The sequence below is a fragment of the Trachinotus anak genome, unplaced genomic scaffold (genome assembly GCF_046630095.1).
Source record: "Trachinotus anak isolate AG129_WGS33_773 ecotype Australia unplaced genomic scaffold, CSIRO_AGI_Tana_v1 ptg000016l, whole genome shotgun sequence".
Lineage (NCBI taxonomy): Eukaryota > Metazoa > Chordata > Actinopteri > Carangiformes > Carangidae > Trachinotus > Trachinotus anak.
Window position 1 is genome coordinate 6,873,120 of NW_027273867.1, and position 15,485 is coordinate 6,888,604.

At 41.2% G+C, this 15,485-nt stretch overlaps 1 protein-coding gene across 1 annotated transcript; it reads left to right on the forward strand.

Annotated features, from left to right (window-relative positions):
- Positions 1 to 2,599: 2,599 nt before the first annotated feature.
- kpna6 (karyopherin alpha 6 (importin alpha 7)) lies at positions 2,600 to 12,246 on the forward strand. Its single transcript, XM_071500446.1, has 14 exons — positions 2,600 to 2,736; positions 5,226 to 5,359; positions 5,492 to 5,584; positions 5,785 to 5,884; positions 5,995 to 6,089; positions 6,597 to 6,728; positions 6,818 to 6,906; positions 7,026 to 7,125; positions 7,976 to 8,139; positions 8,234 to 8,312; positions 8,449 to 8,574; positions 9,106 to 9,233; positions 9,590 to 9,774; positions 11,181 to 12,246. Exons 1-14 carry the CDS (start codon positions 2,733 to 2,735, stop codon positions 11,366 to 11,368), a joined length of 1,617 nt encoding a protein of 538 aa, XP_071356547.1. The 5' UTR covers positions 2,600 to 2,732; the 3' UTR covers positions 11,369 to 12,246.
- The last annotated feature ends 3,239 nt before the right edge of the window (positions 12,247 to 15,485 follow it).

Genomic DNA, 15,485 nt, shown 5'->3' on the forward strand with positions numbered 1-15,485 from the left:
ATTCTTAGACCAGGACACTGTATTTAGATGTACAGTGTGATCCCACACAGCTCCACTCTTCAAATGAAAAGTGGCTGCCATATTTGCTCAATGACAATGCCATTTTTTTTGTCCCTCCTTCCAATCCAAAGCTATAGATTTGTCTCACCGGGTCTTTTATCCTGCCAGGTAAAATCATACATTAGTATTCAAATGGTTCCCACAAATCTCCCTCTCACACACAAGGAATGATCAAATGATCCACAAGAATATTCTAAAATCACCTACTCAGCGTCTTACATATCGGCCCCGCCACCTGGTAGATATCAGAAAGCGAGAGGGAGGCAGAGAAGACGGAGAGCGAGAGGGCCCCAGTCGTCAGATAAAATAAGTAAGGAATGGACAGTGCTGAATGGATTTTCACCACTATATTATGAAGACATATCTCTTCTTTTCCATTCACGCCCCACATGCACTGACACACTGCTCCCTCCGCACACTTTCCTCCCCATGGCGTTATCTCTCTCACCCTTTATTACTCTCACACAAAGCATTCAGCACAGAGCCCTGCAGATGTTCTCTCTCCCACAGGCAACCCGACCACATTCTCACATTTCAGCAAACTAGCCTTATTATCATATCGGGTGTAATTAAATTAAGGATCAGTGTAAAGCGGGTATATTTGTGCAATCAAATAAGCACAATCAAAACTTAACCGGTCTTGACGCTTCATAATTGAGTTTTTACTGGGCAAACATGCTCCTTGGAGTTATTAGCCTCTTCACATGGTGTGTATCATTTTTGTCTAAATGTGCAAAAGGCTTTTTCTGGTTTTTGTATCTACCTGCAGAGGGCTGGATCCTGCTTGATGTTTCATCATGGATAGACTGCCAGGGAAATGATGCAAAACATGGCAGACAGTTGCCTATGAAGCCTCTTTGCTGGATGAAGTACAATCTCCCTACAGATAAAAATGATCAACAGTCAAAAAAAAAAGCATTCAGCATACAGAGATGTGTAGATCTGTAGAGAGAGTTCTTTTATCTGCTTCAAAATCTGGTCACAAAAACAGCCCCCGTAGACCAAAACACAATTAACAACAGTTGTATCCTCTTTTCAGACTCCACTAAAAACTCATCTTGATGAAATTGCACTTAATCAACATCTAGTTGTTGCTCTCACAGGCTGTAGCAGCTGTATTGTTAATTTGCTTGTTGAAAATGCAGCGTGCTTTCTCAATATTGCTGACTCAGCCTGGATGAGCAATGGCCGCTAATGAGGTCGACAGGAGGGGTCTTCCTGCTTGTTAATTTGGATCCGTTCCCTCTTTAATTTACAGCAGTTTGCATTTGGATGGAAAAATGGGGCATTGATTGGAGGCTTCATTATCTCTACATTCATAGCCGGTAGTGAGACTACAGCAGAAGTGACCCTTCTCTGGTGAACATCAGTTTAAAACCCCCCTCTGGTTATACGCCTTGCTTTGCTCTTATGATTGCATTACAGAGCCAGTCTTAACTGTATGGCATTGACTAATGGATAGCCTTCGCCGCTCTGCAAAGTGTAGGCTGCTGCTGCATGATGTGCTTCAGCAGGCTTAGGAATGAGAAAGGTAAAGAAATCACAGAGGAGGCCCTGTGAAATCAGACAGGATGAGTTCTAGCTACAGCTCCTCGGACCGGATCTGAGAAGCATTTGAATGCTGCCTCTGTAGCACAAATTGGCGTGGTGTTTTTTTGTCATTTGATGCCAGTGGAGAACTACTATCCAGCAAGCGGTGCCTTCTGATTTGTCTTTGCACCAGCACACCTGCTGAAGGCTGTGAATTCTCAGCCCCTATGGCGTGGCTGCGTGAAGCCCAGTCCTGTAGTCCGTGGCTACTCTGTGAGGGCTCGAATCTATGAACAATATTTATTTGTGTCTGCCAAGAAATTGTAATCATGGGAAGGTATCTCAGCCATGCTACAGCTGACTTGACCTCCCATGCTCTCTCTAACAGTGGAAAGAGCCAGGCTGACAACCGCGAATGCCCCATTACTTCTATTTCATTTGTACAACATTGCCCCCTAAAGTTTTTTTTCTGGTCTATCTCCCCAGGCTCCCGCGGAGGTCCATGTCAGAGGACAATGCTGCATCACAAAATATAGTGCAGTAATTTTCCACTACCTGCTCCCAGCAAATTGACCACAGATGCACCTCACCTGTATTACTCTGTCACATTCAATTTGAGAAAAACACTGGGGATCCTTGGCTATTCACACACACAGCATTTCAAAACCCGAGAGAGCTAAGCAGATCTAAGACAGTGAGGTACCTGAACCATGCCAGAGGGTATGCAGAATGGAGAGAGGGGTGAGCAACAATGACTTTGGATGAACACTGCGATGTAAAATCATGTGTCTTCTCCCACTCCCCTAATAACTGGTCTGGTACTTTAATGATGAATAAATGAGCTTTGCAATTTTGAGCAAGATATCCGTCTAAGAATTAAATAAATCCAGTCCTACTGTGTATAGTTGCCATTGTATGGGGTATGTATTGTATCCTTCAGTGGAGGTGGGTGAATGTGAGTGGAGTGTTTTGTCAGGCTGGTGCGTCCTCTGGTGGCAGGAAGTCGCCATTATATTTTGACGTTTCCGTCTCCGGCAGACATATTGCTTACAGGAGCAGATTCTGGAAAGCTAGAAGAGGAAAAGGACTTAAAATTGATCTATATCACCAGGACCTGACACACTCACAACACATAGGATACAATGGGTAAGCTGTTCGGTCACTCGAAAGTACAGATTTATATTTGGGTGTGAAAAGATTGAGCTGTTTCGTCGTGAGTAATGATTATGAAATCCTCATCCCCTCACTGTTGTTTAGCTAGTTAGCTAACTCGTTAGCTAGGTAGCTCGTTGCTACGTAGTAGCGCAACACGAGTTGCTGTTTTACGCCAGCTCATTTACTGTGTCTTAAACTGTCACTAGACAGTAAAGTCTTAGGGTAATGTTGGATCTGTTATAATTTATCGTACAAGGTGTGCTACCATTATTCCAACCCGGGAAAAACAACCAACTGGTTTGTTAACCAACTTAGGGAAACTTGGCTAATAGCTAATTACGTTAGCACGGCGCTATACCATCTTCTCTTAGTTAGATAGGTGGGGAGACACCCGTATAGCTTAGATTTAAAGTTATTATCATAGTCACAAGTCATATCAAGATATTCGTTTGTTTATCGGAAACCGCAAATTTGCCAGTCACTGTGACTCCGGGTTTTCTTTACAGCGCAGATGTTGAGAGCGGTAACGTTATTAAGGTGTTGAGGTGGAAATGCTACGCTAGGACTGTGTAGTGAAGATTTCTAACTCTGTGAGGCTGTTTGTCTACGAGATACATTCAGCGACTGAGAAAAGGTTTTAATTCATCGCCTTTAAAATGACGCAGTTTAACAATTGAATTTACTAGGCACAAATTTGTGTGCGCCCAACAGCTAGTGCTAACGTTAGCTTAGCTGTGTTAGCTCCGTCCTTAAGCCTTGTTCTTCAAACCTGTTCAATGACCACTTAAAATTGATAAAATGTTAAAGTTGTTATTTTTCTTGTTTTTAAGCGTTTGACAGTAAAGTGGAAACCATTGAGCTAGTAAATACTCCCGAAAGAAAATCATGAAACACTTTTAACAGCTTGCTAACGTTAGTGAGCAATAATACTCATATATCTGACAGCGCACTCATAAAGCAGCCTGCACATGTGACACCAGGGCTGACCGTGTTTTCCAGACTATTCTTGCACAGGATTATGCTTGTTTTTCCCCTCAACGTCTGTTAGTAGCAGTAGCATTACTGTCAAGTTGCATATCTAAAAATACGATGGAAAAGAGTCCTAAGCGTGTAAACTGTCAAAACACAATCCTGCTTCACTGTACATGTTAATATGAAGTATTGCATATTGAAGTCAAGCTGGACCATAAACCTTTGGTCATTATGTTTAATTACTCTAACAGGAGTCCCTTACCTGCCTCCCTCAGGCTCCATTAGGTTTTAATATTGGAAAAATGTCCTTGACACTCTTAGTGCTACACCTGTCACCAGAGCATGTTGTGCCTAACCTTATCAGGCTAAAATAAAGCTTCAAGTTCATCAAAATCACATACACAAGAAATTTTCAGTAGTCCTCTGATATAGTTTCAGATTCATTTGCACAAGCTCTGCATTTTTGATTTCTGCTACCCTGCCACAGCAGAGGGTTTCTTTTCGACACCCATTGTGATGGCAAGAAAATAAAACTTCGGTGTGGCTGGATTTTTTTTCCTGTTTGAGTCAACAAACTCTTAAACACCTCCCACCATTCTGCTCTCTTTCCTCTAGAGACTCCTTGCTATAGGAAGGGTCTCCTCTTAAATGGCTGTGTTGACATGTACTCTCAACAGGGCTATTTCTGTGCCATCCAGCCCAAAAAGCAAACAGTTGGTGCAGTTCACACACAGTCAATCTAATCTAGCAAACGTAGTACAGAAACGAGAGCATCCAGCTGCAACCTGTGCTCATGTGGCATCCACACCCTGTTGCTTTACCATCTGGGCACATTACACACATGCATGAGCTTCTTTATGAGGCTGGTTGTGCTGATGCCCTCAAGCCATAACATGACCTCAATTTGTGCCACTTGTTCCAATATTTAACCTCGGGAACCCCCGCTATTACGATTGGGGGTTCTTGGCACAGAAGGCTGGCACCATTCTGCGCTGGTGGCAGCTTTTTAAATGTTGTTCCCACCTCTTTCTCTCCCCTGTAGCCCCCGGGTGACTCAGGGATCTGCCCAGTGCCCTGTTCTGGTGGCATGACTGCACAAATGCTGAGAATGAGCAGTTTGTCCTGTGTGGGCACCAGTTTATGCTAACTCTGCGATTTAACTCTACTGAATAAATACGTTTGTTCTGCCCGCCAGCTGACTGGTTGATGAATAGCTTAGCTGTGTGTGCGTGCGTGCGAGTGTGTATTTTTAGGCTGTGTTGTCTAGTTTCTATGAGGTTGTTTATACAAGTCCTTTTTATATATAGACCTGTGTCCATGCTGTTTCGTCATCATGACCTATTATTAGAAATGTCAGTGGAAACAAACTTTGTGTCTTGGATTCTCACTTATTCCTCCTTACACATGGTGTTCTCATTAACTTCAACTTAGATGACGCACATTCTACAGGACTGTGTTTCCTCCTTGTGTCTTAATCATGATTATTACCCGCATCTGTGGCCCATCAGAGCCGTCAGCCAGTCCGGCCAAGGATAACTACAGGATGAACCGCTACAAGAACAAAGCACTGAACCCAGAAGAGATGAGGCGCAGGAGAGAGGAGGAGGGCATCCAACTCAGGAAACAGAAACGAGAACAACAGGTATTACACCAGACCTGTCCATTCCACTCATCCTTTATCTCCCTGATTGAGATTACATCAGTATGTAGTCTATGTACCTGAAAATGGTCTTGTTTGACTGCCTGACTCTTCATGGGCTTTTTGTAATGGCAGCTTTTCAAGAGGAGAAACGTGGACATTCTCAATGAAGAGGAAGCTATGTTTGAGAGCCCACTGGTGGACTCCTACCTCAGCTCTCCAGTAACAGTGAGTGTCTGTTGCCCTTATACTGCTCTCATAGACTCTCACAGCCTAGACAAAGAGAGCCCCACACAGGACCCACCAGAGTTTTACTTTACATCACATTTCAGTTTCCTTACCTATTGTTTTCTGGCCTCTGTAGAATAGTGGAGTCTGTGCTGAGTGGATCAAGTGTTTTGTGTGTGTCTGTGCATGTGTTGTTGTAGGAAGGAGTCATAACCAGAGACATGGTTGAGATGCTTTTCTCAGAGGACCCGGAGCTTCAGCTCGCCACAACACAAAAGTTCAGAAAACTACTTTCCAAAGGTACACACTGCACGCTTATAGTGACTTTATATCTTTGTGGTAACAGACATTACAACACCACAGACCAAACCAAAATACTCAAAGTCCAGTTTTATTATTGTTTATTTCAGAGCCCAACCCACCAATTGATGAAGTTATAAACACACCTGGAGTTGTGGAGAGGTTTGTGGAGTTCCTGAAGAAGAGTGTCAACTGCACACTACAGGTCAGTCTGTAAAAACATTCCCTTACACAGTCAAAGCACCTTCTGTGTGTGGGTTGTGTTCACGCCAAACTGAATAGATGTGAAGTGAGAAATGTTGGTGAACTTTGTGTCTCACTGATAAAACACGAAGTGCCACCTGCTCTGAAAGGTGCTGCCCTTCTCAAACAATATCAGATGCATTCCATTATGTTACGCACAGCATACTGTTCGATTTTGCTGATGGAGGCCACCATATACATTATCTGATGGTAATCAAGCCAAAGCAGTGCAGTTGCTGTGCATTAAACAGGATCCTGAGTCATTTCTCTGCACAAAGCACTCAGGTGTAAACTCTTATCTGCAGTGCCTGCATCTAATGTAAAGGTATTGAAATGTGAAGATCATTTGTTGAGATGACCAAATATCCAATGAGGGTTCTTAAGTTTCTTAATAAAAAGGTGTTAAGGCTGGGTGGTAAATACATGTTTTAAATGCAGCTCTTCTCAATGACCTTGTGTACCATTGCAGTTTGAAGCTGCTTGGGCACTGACCAACATAGCATCAGGCACATCCATACAAACAAAGACGGTGATTGAGGCAGGAGCAGTGCCAATCTTCATAGAATTACTTAACTCGGATTTTGAAGATGTCCAAGAACAGGTAACACACAGTGTGGCTTGCATATTTTATGTTATGTTGTGTCTTGCATTGTTCTGTACTCTGGTATCCATTGTGTTTTATTTCTGCAGGCTGTGTGGGCCTTAGGTAATATTGCAGGGGATAGTGCAGTCTGCAGAGACTTTGTGCTGAACTGCAACATCCTTCCACCACTATTAATGTGAGTTCATTCTCTTCTTTGCCTGTTAGGAGACATCAGTTATTGGGGCCTCCAGCTTTTTTCCCTGTAATTCTGATATGATCTCATGTACTGAGCTTTGCTCGTCTTTGCAATTTCAGGCTTCTGACCAAATCCACTAGATTGACAATGACCAGGAATGCAGTCTGGGCTCTGTCTAATCTCTGCAGAGGAAAAAACCCTCCACCTGCTTTTGAAAAGGTACCACTTCACCTCATTGTGACAGTTTGTCCTGAGTTAACTCACAGTAATTGCCATTCATGTAAAATCTGGGTCTGCAACTGAAGTTTGAAACCACGGAAGAAATTAATCTATTTCTAAAACATGGTTATCAACTCTCAGCTGAGTCATTGTGACAGTATTTACTCTGGGGAGTGAATGTCGCAGACAGTGCAGAAAATGTATTGGAAAATGTAGCTTTAACTTGGTTTCCCTAATGAAAAAGTAACATTAACACACACACTTTGTTCGTAAATTGTCTCTGAGGTTTAGAGCATCTGAATTTCTGGTTGACAGAGACAGAAGTCACTGTTGTACTATGCTACAATATTATGCCTGATATCACGCAACCAGTCAGGTTAATAAAACTGTATTTATCCATTCAGATTAACAGTGACTGCTGGTTTATCACAAGTCACAACTGCAGTGTGAATTTTATTTTATTTTTTAAGTAACTATACAGGCCCATGTCTGTATTTGTGAATACCCCTACACTCTAATACCCAGCACTGTGAGTCTCTGAAACAGTATTTACAAGGATTTTCTTGTCTGAATGCCTCCCTTCAGTTTACAGAAGTGCTTGAAACTGGTGTTTAATCTTTTCGCATAACATTGAATAATAGTGTTGTCTAAAACAGTGGATCATTATGTTGAAAAACCTCTTGCTCCCTGTTTATATTTTGGTGGCATTGAAGAAATCAGAAGCCAAGCTGCTTTTCCCCTCAACTGCCAATCTGAAAAGCCTAGACTTGATTTGCCTGTGTGATTCCAAGGTGTTGTTGAGTTCATGTTGTTTCCAATCATAGGTAAGCATTATGTCTGTGCTGTCTAGGTGTCACCCTGTCTGCCAGTGCTGTCCAGACTTTTATTTAGCAGTGACCCAGACTTGCTGGCAGATGCCTGCTGGGCCCTGTCCTACCTCTCAGACGGCCCCAATGACAAGATCCAGGCTGTCATTGACTCTGGTGTCTGCAGGCGCCTTGTTGAACTACTCATGTAAGTCCAGCTAGGCTCTCTGGTATCTTTGTCACAGCAAATATGGCCTGTAAATTCTTTAAATTCTCTCTCTATCAACCCTCCCTTTCTACAGGCACACTGACTATAAGGTGGCCTCTCCTGCCCTGAGAGCTGTAGGAAACATTGTCACTGGAGATGATATTCAAACACAGGTGAGAGTATATTAAATTTAAGTTTCTTTCATGTCAGTCCTCCCCCAGTTTACGAAGACACAAAGTTGAACACATGAAGAAAGGCGTTTTTATAAACTGCTTGTGAGGTTTTTACCGTGCGTGTTGCTGTGTATAGGTGGTGTTGAACTGCTCTGCCCTGCCCTGTCTGCTGCACCTTCTCAGCAGCGCTAAAGAGTCGATTCGCAAAGAGGCTTGCTGGACCATCTCGAACATCACAGCGGGAAACAGAGCTCAGATACAGGTGACACATTCACACAAAGCTTAGAACTGAAATGTGGACAAGAAGTGAGGAAATTATCTTGGTTTGGTTCAGATATCCTGATCACACTTTGCCCAGCACTGGCTCCAGTCTTATATAAGAAAAAACAATATTTTCTTTTACATGAAGCAACTGCTTCTCTCTTGTTTAAACCTTGTTGTGTGCAGACTGTATTTTATTGTTGTATAATCAATCGGTTCATTTATGCATGTGTGGTTATACTTGTTGTACTGCTACTATCAAATAGACTGGATTAAATAACATGGTTCCACTTAAGTCAGTTTTGTTATTTTACTGTAGTCTGAACATTTATCTAGAAAGACCACATAGATAATGTTTTATTTGAGATTGGTGTTTTAGATAGACACAGTACATAAACACTGATGGGTTCATCTATCATGGCCCCTAACGGCTCGTCTGAACGTTTGCCTCTGTGAAGCTCGATCGGGTAAAAATGTCAAACAATATTTTATGATACATGCCCCGCACTTCATTTCTTGTTCTGCTCCACAGACGGTGATTGATGCCAACATCTTCCCAGTGCTGATCGACATTCTGCAGAAAGCTGAGTTCAGGACCAGGAAAGAGGCGGCCTGGGCCATCACCAATGCCACCTCCGGAGGAACACCGGAGCAGATCAGGTCAGACCTACAGGAAATAAACTACTGTCCCCTTTTGTTACCTCAGCTAATTCCAAGATTGATTTGGACATGATTGTCTCTAGTTAATTATGTCTTTCCTTTGGTAAGTTAATCATGTCAGTACTAGATCTGTTGGATCATCATCTGCTGGTTGGAAGAAGCTCTAAAGACCAAATGCAGTTTAAAAACGTGATTTCCACACCTTTGGTCTGTAGTTCTTAATATCTGTTCCTCAAAAATATGAAGTGAAGTGATGCTTTAATTACTAAGAAATTAAGATATTAAACGAAGAAAATATATTGTTACATCCTTAGTCTTGAAACCCCTATGTTGTTTGTGTGTCTGTTTGCATATAGATATCTGGTGAACCTGGGCTGCATTAAGCCACTGTGTGATCTGCTGACGGTGATGGACTCAAAGATCGTTCAGGTCGCTCTCAATGGGCTGGAGAACATCCTGAGGCTCGGGGAGCAGGAGGCCAAGCAGGAGAACAACGGCACTGGAGTCAACCCATACTGCAGCCTCATCGAGGAAGCCTATGGTACTGTACAGGAAATACATACACACATACTGAAAGCTCATATGCTATGGCTTTGGCAGATGTGCTGAGTACTTAGACTATACTCAGTTTTTTTCAGACAACACTAAGATCATTACATGATACTGTAGATATGTATTGAAACCAAGCATAAGCACCAACATAAAAAACATAGTTGTTTATTCTATTAAGTTAAATCTCATTTATCTTTCTTCAGTTAGATTTTTGTCTGATTCTCGTGATGAAAATGTAAATATTAAAGAGTACTGTCTATATGTTCACACTCTGCTCTGCAGTAATACAACAGCCAGTTATCATATCCAAACTTGTTGATCTTGCCCACCTAGCATTAGCTTAAGCACTAGCATCGACTCATTCAGAAGCTGGATTCACTGCAGTATTGTTCACTGTCTGCATTTAGCTGGAGAGGAGAAGCTAAGTGATATTTCATAAGTAAACATTTAGAGGAAGATTTAGATGGTTGATTGCTGACGTTACTTCTTTACTTCCCCAAACAAAAGATGGCTGACTGAAAGTAATGTTAATGATATATATCCACATTCACAGAAGCTGATGTTACATAAGCTCAGCCTTTTGTAAATGGCAGTTGACGGTACTGTTGTTGTATTTAGAAGCTATAAATTACAGTGCAGTGCCAGAGATGCATACTGGTTGTTAAATAAGAAGTTATTAGTTCATTTGTCCATTCATCCATTTTCCACATTATTTGGTTTTTATTTGTTAATGAAAAATGTAATGCATTTCATCATAGTTCTTGTTATCAAAGGTTATGTTTGAATTTAGTTTTATTCTCGTTTTTGTCATGTATTTTTTGTTTTCATGAAAGTAACATAACCAAGAATAATTCATCACCAGTGACAAATGTGTCTTGGTGGTGTTTTTGCTTAAGCAATGTCATCTGTAAAATGATGTCTTACTGGACATTAACAGGTAACAGTAAGAGGGTCAGGTATCAGCATGAGCACCAAAACAATGCTATTTTCATATCTTGAGTTGACTAAACGTCTTTTTCAGTGGTTATCCAGACCAAACACTGCAGTTATTGGTCATGAGCTGACTTCAGTTCAGTTTGATCTTTATTATTATTTATACATACTAAATACACATAGAAGTAAAACATAACAATATTGGCCTAAAAGTTGTATGCTGAAGCTATAGGTTATTACACCTGCCCTTTTTACTACCTTAAAATGAATCAACAACCCTCTCACTAGTAGCCAATGTATAGTCAGAGAAAATAGGAACGCGGAAAAGCAAAAATGGAAAGAAACTTTTCAACTCTAAGATTAGACATCATACTATGATTATTTTTTGTTCTAAGAGTAAAAGTTAGTTTTTGCTGATAACTTTGCAAACATATGTTGATTTAATGTTATTTGATTTCCCAGGTCTGGACAAGATTGAGTTCCTTCAGAGCCACGACAACCAGGAGATCTACCAGAAGGCCTTTGACCTAATCGAGCACTACTTCGGGGTGGAGGAAGAGGACAGCAGTCTTGCCCCTCAGGTGGACCAGGCCAACCAGCAGTTCCTTTTCCCCCAGCAGGAGGCCCCCATGGAGGGCTTCCAGCTATAAATCAGCACCCCTCTCCTCTAACATACACCATCTACCCCGTCATACCTTTCTATCTCTTGGAGGGCCCATAGATACCTGAGATGTACCTCCAAGCCCCCCTCCCCTACCCCAAACCCTGGTCTCCAGCCTAAAAATGCCCCCCGCTCCTTTTCTCTTCATACTCCTCAAGCAGTGGACTGACTTCTCACAGGGTAGACTCATGTGTTCCCTGACCAGAAAGGGAGCACACCACACAAACTGCATTACACTTAGAAGAGGAAATAATCACCTCATAGCCCAAAGTGTGAGTTTGCCCTGGCTTAAAACGCACACACAGACATCTTCCTGCCATTTGATAGCTCTTCTATTCTCTCATTGGCAGCAACAGTGGCTTGTTGGTTGATATCTTTATTTACACTTTCTTTTTTTTCCAATGGGACATTCCTATTTCCAGGACTACCCATGCATCCTCATGCAGAGTCTAGACTGGGGTGCATGAGGTGAAATATGCCCAGCTATTGATGTCAGTCTGACATAGTGCAATTCAAAAAGTACTTGTAACATTATACCTTTTTAGTTATAGGATTAGTTATTTTTTCCCAACCCTTATTTATCTTCTCCTTATTAGTGCTTGTGATTTTTTTTTTTTTCTTTAATAGAAAGCACATAGCTGTCTGATCTTTAGGCTTAGGGCTGGTGTCTGCATATCTACTCATCGGGGGTCAGACACACAAATGTCCACCCAAAGTCAAGGGCTGCCTACTGCCCTGAGTCTGAGCTACGAAGTGTTTTGTTTTTTGGGTTTTTTTAAATTTTGGTTTCTGTCTGCCTCTCATCTATCAACATGTTTTTTTTTTTAAGTGGGACAAATTTGGGGGGGGGGGGGGGGGGGGGGGGTAGAGGTGGGAAAAAAGAAAAAAGATTTATCTAACCTTAGGAAGGGCTCTGAATGGGATATTGGAAATGGGATTGGGTTTTTTAAATGTGTTAAAAGATCTAAAAAAGAAAAAAAAAATCCAGGTTTTGAGGGTGGTATAGTTAGAGATACAATGTTCGTCGTGTGCTGTGTAATTAATAACAATACATTTGAATTATGAAGTGATTTAACTATTAAACAAGGCATAGATGGGGAGTCCGGGAGTGGGGGGGCAGCAGCAGCAGCAAACCTAACTTATTTTTATATTTAAATAAATTCAAGGGATTACAGATGTTTAAAGCAGAGTGACTGACACGTCATAGAAATGTCATAAGACGATATGTTTTCAGTTTTGATTTTCTGATTCCACTGAAGCCCAGTGTAAATGTGTTGCTGCTCGTTCGCTAGGCCCTGTGCCCCCCCCCCCCCCTTCCCTCCCCAGTGGTATGTGGTAGGGTTTTTGCATGGTGTTATATTACCCTGCTTACAGTCACTGTGTATCCCTGGCCAAACAAAGACAGTTGGCACAGAGAGATAGAGAACAGTGTGAACAATCACTGTGAGACATTGTTGTAAACTGCTCGGCGTTCCTTGTTAGCAGCATTTAGGGTTAAAAAGTGGGAACTAGGCCATAACTAATTGGTTTGGTGGTGTTAACAGTGATAGTGTAGTGACGATGGTGGTGTTTTGTATAGCGGTAGAGTTGATATATAACCCTATGGCATTCTATATAGCTATATTTATGAGGAATGGGAATGGCAACTGATAATGATTTTGCATGGGTCCATTGTGATTTGTACAGGTATTGATGTAAATAGCCTATCCTCTGCCTGGCTTGGAGAGTCTGTGCCGCTTCTTCGTCCCCCTGTGGGTGTAACAACAACTAGAGTTTGGCTGGGGATATATCTGAGTAAAGTGACGAGCCTAACTGCAACAAAAAATTCAAGTATAAATATATATTTGAATTTTAATGTATTAGCATTATATATATATATGAATATATATTTGTGCACACTTCATGTACACTTGCATACAACACCAGCAGACACTGTACACACACCTCACACAGATGAGTGGCTAGTAGCAAGTAAAATAATTTCCATAGGCGTTTTATTTTGAAGTTTAACTTTGAAAGTGTGAAAAATGCCATTTTGGCTGTTTTTTTGTTTCACAGCGCTTAGTATATTTTCATTATTTTTAAAAGCCTTGGTTCCATTTTAATTTAGGTTGTTTTCAGTTTTAATTGAGACAATGAAAATAGAGGTTTCTTGAATTGAATTCGGAAGTGATTTGGTTCACACGTAGGTCTTATGGAAACTATTTGCTGCTTCTAGCCACATGACTTATGGTTTAAATTAGTCCTATAAACCCTGACCTGGGATCAGCGATGCCTCTGACAGAAGCTGATCCTGGATCAGCGTTCAGGCTTTGCGGATGGAGCAGAACTGTGTCGTGTGATGTTTGACTGACAGGCACTGTGTGAGGAAGAGGTTGATTGACTCTATGACTATGTAACCCACCAGAGTCTGGGAGCCCCTGTTCTGTGGACCACAGACGCAGCCTCATGGAGCTGTGTGCAAAATGACTGGTTCTGATAGCAAAGTATAAATGCTGCACTCTGTTGAATATTGTGTACAATTGAGAACATATCTTTTATCTTTTTGGATGCAAAGACTTTCGCATTGGGTTTGTTCCATTTTTGCATTTTTACATTAGCCTTCGAATCCCAATGTCAGTGCAGAATATCATGGTGTAGGATCCCTGTATTACAGCTTAAGCTTTCATTGACAGACCAACATATGTTAGAGAGGCTGTGTCTTTGCTTCATGAGTTCAAATGTTGTCCACAGAACATGTGTGCTCCCAGTAGACATAAGAGGTCAAATCATGTATAATTGAGCATCAAGAACTTATCTCTAAATGACAGATGTGTAGAGCAGCATTTATAACTGAAGTCTTCAATTTCACGGCCAATTCTGTGCTTGGCCTACAAATAATGCCAGAATTGCAATGTTTGAAAAAAAAATCAGTGCATCAACCAGGAAAAATATTATATATATTATATTTCTGAAAAATGAAAATGCACTCCTATTCACAAAAGTGCCAACCCGACCAACAAAGACTGGAGGTTCTTATGTGTCTGTCTTTGACTTATAGATTTTTTTTTTTCCTTTATATCTTTTATTTACTTGAATGTGCACATATTTTGTGCAAAACATTGCTGCTCTATTTTCCTTATCTTTAAAGTTACATTATTAGCCATTGTTTCTTTGAAAAAGTGGCATTCTTTACTGTGGGCACCTAAATAAGGAATTAAGGAAGAATAATTCTCTGAGGGGGGGGGGGTAATGACTTGATTAACTGCATAAAACTGGTCTTTCCAGCGACTTGTTGTCCGTTGGTGTGATGGTCCCCACCCTTACAGTCTTCTAATGGTTTTCACTGTGCATAGCTAAGATGCAAATGCTTTTGGAATTAATTAATTAATTGATTTCATGTGGTGGATACAGTGGAGTTTAATATTTAGCATTTTCTTGAGGTCGCGGCCTGCAGCCAGTCCCTCTTTGTTCAAAAAGAAACTCTGCGCTGACAGAAATAGTGTAGTACTTCAATGTGGCACATGATGCAAATTGTGGAAACTGAAGCGACTATCATAGATGACAATTCCAGGTACTAACCTTATTGTCACACTTAGTTTACCAAAGTTTTGTCATCCTGAAGGCTGGTTTAAATTATTTTCTTGATGTTTTGTTTTCAGTAGTTTATGTGATTGGCTTGTGTTGACCCAGTCAGTGTGACTGAGAGATTGCTTCAGGCCATTTAAAACTTGCTTCTTTTCATTAGAAGCTGCATGAGCTCAGTCCCTCTTATTTCAGTTTTCTTTTCTCTCGAGTTTATGTACTGTTTAGGGATGTAGAGCTGCGAAATAATCCAGAAGACTGCAATAAATACTGTCCAAAAAAATCAGGCACCCTGGAAGCAAAGATCCACCTACAAACTGCTCTCACAGGTGACACTCCTTCCACTGGGTGGAGCTAAAAGAGGCAACTACTTGACATTTTTCTAAGATAAAATCTGGGATTCAGAAATTGTGCAGTGATTTACATTAAAAAGTATTATAAGTTAAACTATATGTATGTTCTGATACATTCACAGGGATTCAGATGCAATTCTAATCACTTCTGAGAAGTGGAGAAAAAGTCTCATTAGAACATGTCACAGG